General features: G+C 41.2%; 1 protein-coding gene across 1 annotated transcript; it reads left to right on the forward strand.

Moving 5' to 3' along the window:
• The first annotated feature begins 783 nt into the window (after positions 1–783).
• On the forward strand, positions 784–1,301 carry BLCAP (BLCAP apoptosis inducing factor). Its single transcript, XM_034413906.3, has one exon. The coding sequence runs from the start codon at positions 918–920 to the stop codon at positions 1,179–1,181; it is 264 nt and encodes an 87-aa protein (XP_034269797.1). The 5' UTR covers positions 784–917; the 3' UTR covers positions 1,182–1,301.
• The last annotated feature ends 858 nt before the right edge of the window (positions 1,302–2,159 follow it).

Raw genomic sequence — 2,159 nt, forward strand, 5'->3', positions numbered from 1 at the left:
AGGTTAATTTAAGCCAGGTAGTCCTCAACTTATAACCATTCTTTTAGTGACTGTTCAAAAAAGTGAAAGTGACATGAACAGTTCTCACACATACAACTGTTGCAACATCCCCATGGTCCCATGATCAAAAGTTGGCTGCTTGGCAACTATATTTACAACACTTGCAGGATCCCAGGGTCATGTGGTCACCATTTTCAACCTTCCCAGCTGGCTTCTGACCAGCAAAATCAATGGGAAAACAAACCTGATGAACAACAACAAAGTTGTTATTATGGCAAGTTATTATTTGCCCCCCCCCCCCAGTTATAGTAAATTCATTACAATAAGGAAGACGTGTAGAGAAGATATTCTACCTAGTGTCTTAGAGAAAAAATTGCTAAAATTGTCTGTTGCAAGAAATAGTAACTACGGATTTGGGGATACAATAACATCCTGATCACCAGGCATCATGTACTGTCTCCAGAGGCTGCTTATTATCTCAGCAGGCCATACTGGAACATATACTGCCTGTTTCTCAAACTACTTACCAATGCCATAGCTCAAAAATTCCAAAATCACCACGACACCATTTTTAATGCACAAATGCCGAAGCTTGACACTCTCACTCTCTATCCCACCTCTGCCAAACATCTAATTTTCCTTTAAGTTATTGTAAGTAAGTTCTGGGCTTCTGCTGGATTGTATTAGTAAGCAATGCAAATGTAAAAAAAAAAAAAAACCAATTAAAAAAGGGATTATGGTACTGACCTGTCCTTTTTTTCTTCTCTTCCTTTTCTGTCAAGATTTACTTGCACAGTATTCCCAAGTTTTATGAAGACTGATTACCTGGTTGGTGAAGAGTTGAATGTGCAGAGGAGAAATTGCATACTGCGACTTGGATTGCTGCCATCACTGTGACATCCTGATCACCAGGCATCATGTACTGTCTCCAGTGGTTACTGCCGGTCCTCCTCATTCCCAAGCCCCTCAACCCAGCCTTGTGGTTCAGTCACTCAATGTTCATGGGCTTCTACCTTCTGAGTTTTTTGTTGGAGCGGAAACCTTGCACGATCTGTGCCTTGGTCTTCTTGGCTGCTCTGTTTCTCATCTGCTACAGCTGCTGGGGGAATTGTTTCTTATACCACTGCTCTGGTTCCCAACTGCCGGACTCTGCTCATGATCCCAATGTAGTTGGCACCTAAAATCTTCTACTTGGTTGCACTTTTTTTTTTCCTTTTAAAAGGACGGTTTCATGGGAAGGAGGGAATATAAGGCATGTGATTGGAGTACATGTTTCGGTTAAAATGTTTCATTCATGATTATCCGCACTTCCACAATCTTCCTGTACAATTTGACAAAAGTTGTTATTAGTAATAGCTGGTAGTGCTGTCTGTTTGAGGGTTTAAAGCAGAGCTGCTAAATGGGTGCCATGCCTTCCTTCAGCATTATTGTTTGAGTTTGGTCCTTCCATTTCCAACTTGGTGGTTAAGAGACCTGTTGAGTGTTGTCTAATGTCAGATCAAAAGGTAGCCATCCATCCTTTGGAACATGAGTGTCTGATCTTGTCGAAACAGTTGGAAAGCTGTTTCTCCACCTTGAGTTCAGTAGAAAGCTAGTGCTTCTCACGGTGTTCATCTGAAGGGGAACTATCAAGTGGTTAATAAGCCCGACAGCACCTGGATCCGGAGGCTGCTTATTATCTCAGCAGGCCATCCTGCAACATGTATACTGCCAGTTTCCCAAAGTACTCATCTATGTCATAGCTCAAAAATTCCAAAATCATCACGATGCCATTTTTAATGCACAAATGCTGAAGTTGTCTCTCTCTCTATCTATCTATCTATCCCACCTCTGCCAAACATCTACTTTTAATGGAGGAACCTGAATTGGAAAGAAAGCATGCACTGCTGTAAAGCTTGGGAAATCTTTTTTTATTGTATTGCTTTTGAATTTTAAGCTGCCAGTGTTTCTGTTTTGAAAAAGCAATCTGAGTGCAGGGATGGATCAGTATACCAGGTCTGGTTTCTCTATACCGAGGTGGGGCTGTCAGTGGAGTAATGTGCTGCTTTTTTCTTTTAGGCCAAAAGTATTATGTTATCACAAGCAAATGAGCCTGTGTTCACATATATAGGTGAAAGAAAGCAACATCTGTTTAGGCTACATATCTTCATAGGATTCTG

The sequence above is a fragment of the Pantherophis guttatus genome, chromosome 3 (assembly GCF_059756535.1).
Source record: "Pantherophis guttatus breed Tessera chromosome 3, ASM5975653v1, whole genome shotgun sequence".
Classification (NCBI taxonomy): domain Eukaryota; kingdom Metazoa; phylum Chordata; class Lepidosauria; order Squamata; family Colubridae; genus Pantherophis; species Pantherophis guttatus.

Bases quoted from the DNA above. Each gene is read 5' to 3' on its own strand.
- BLCAP (XM_034413906.3), top strand. From the start codon at position 918: ATGTACTGTCTCCAGTGGTTACTGCCGGTCCTCCTCATTCCCAAGCCC.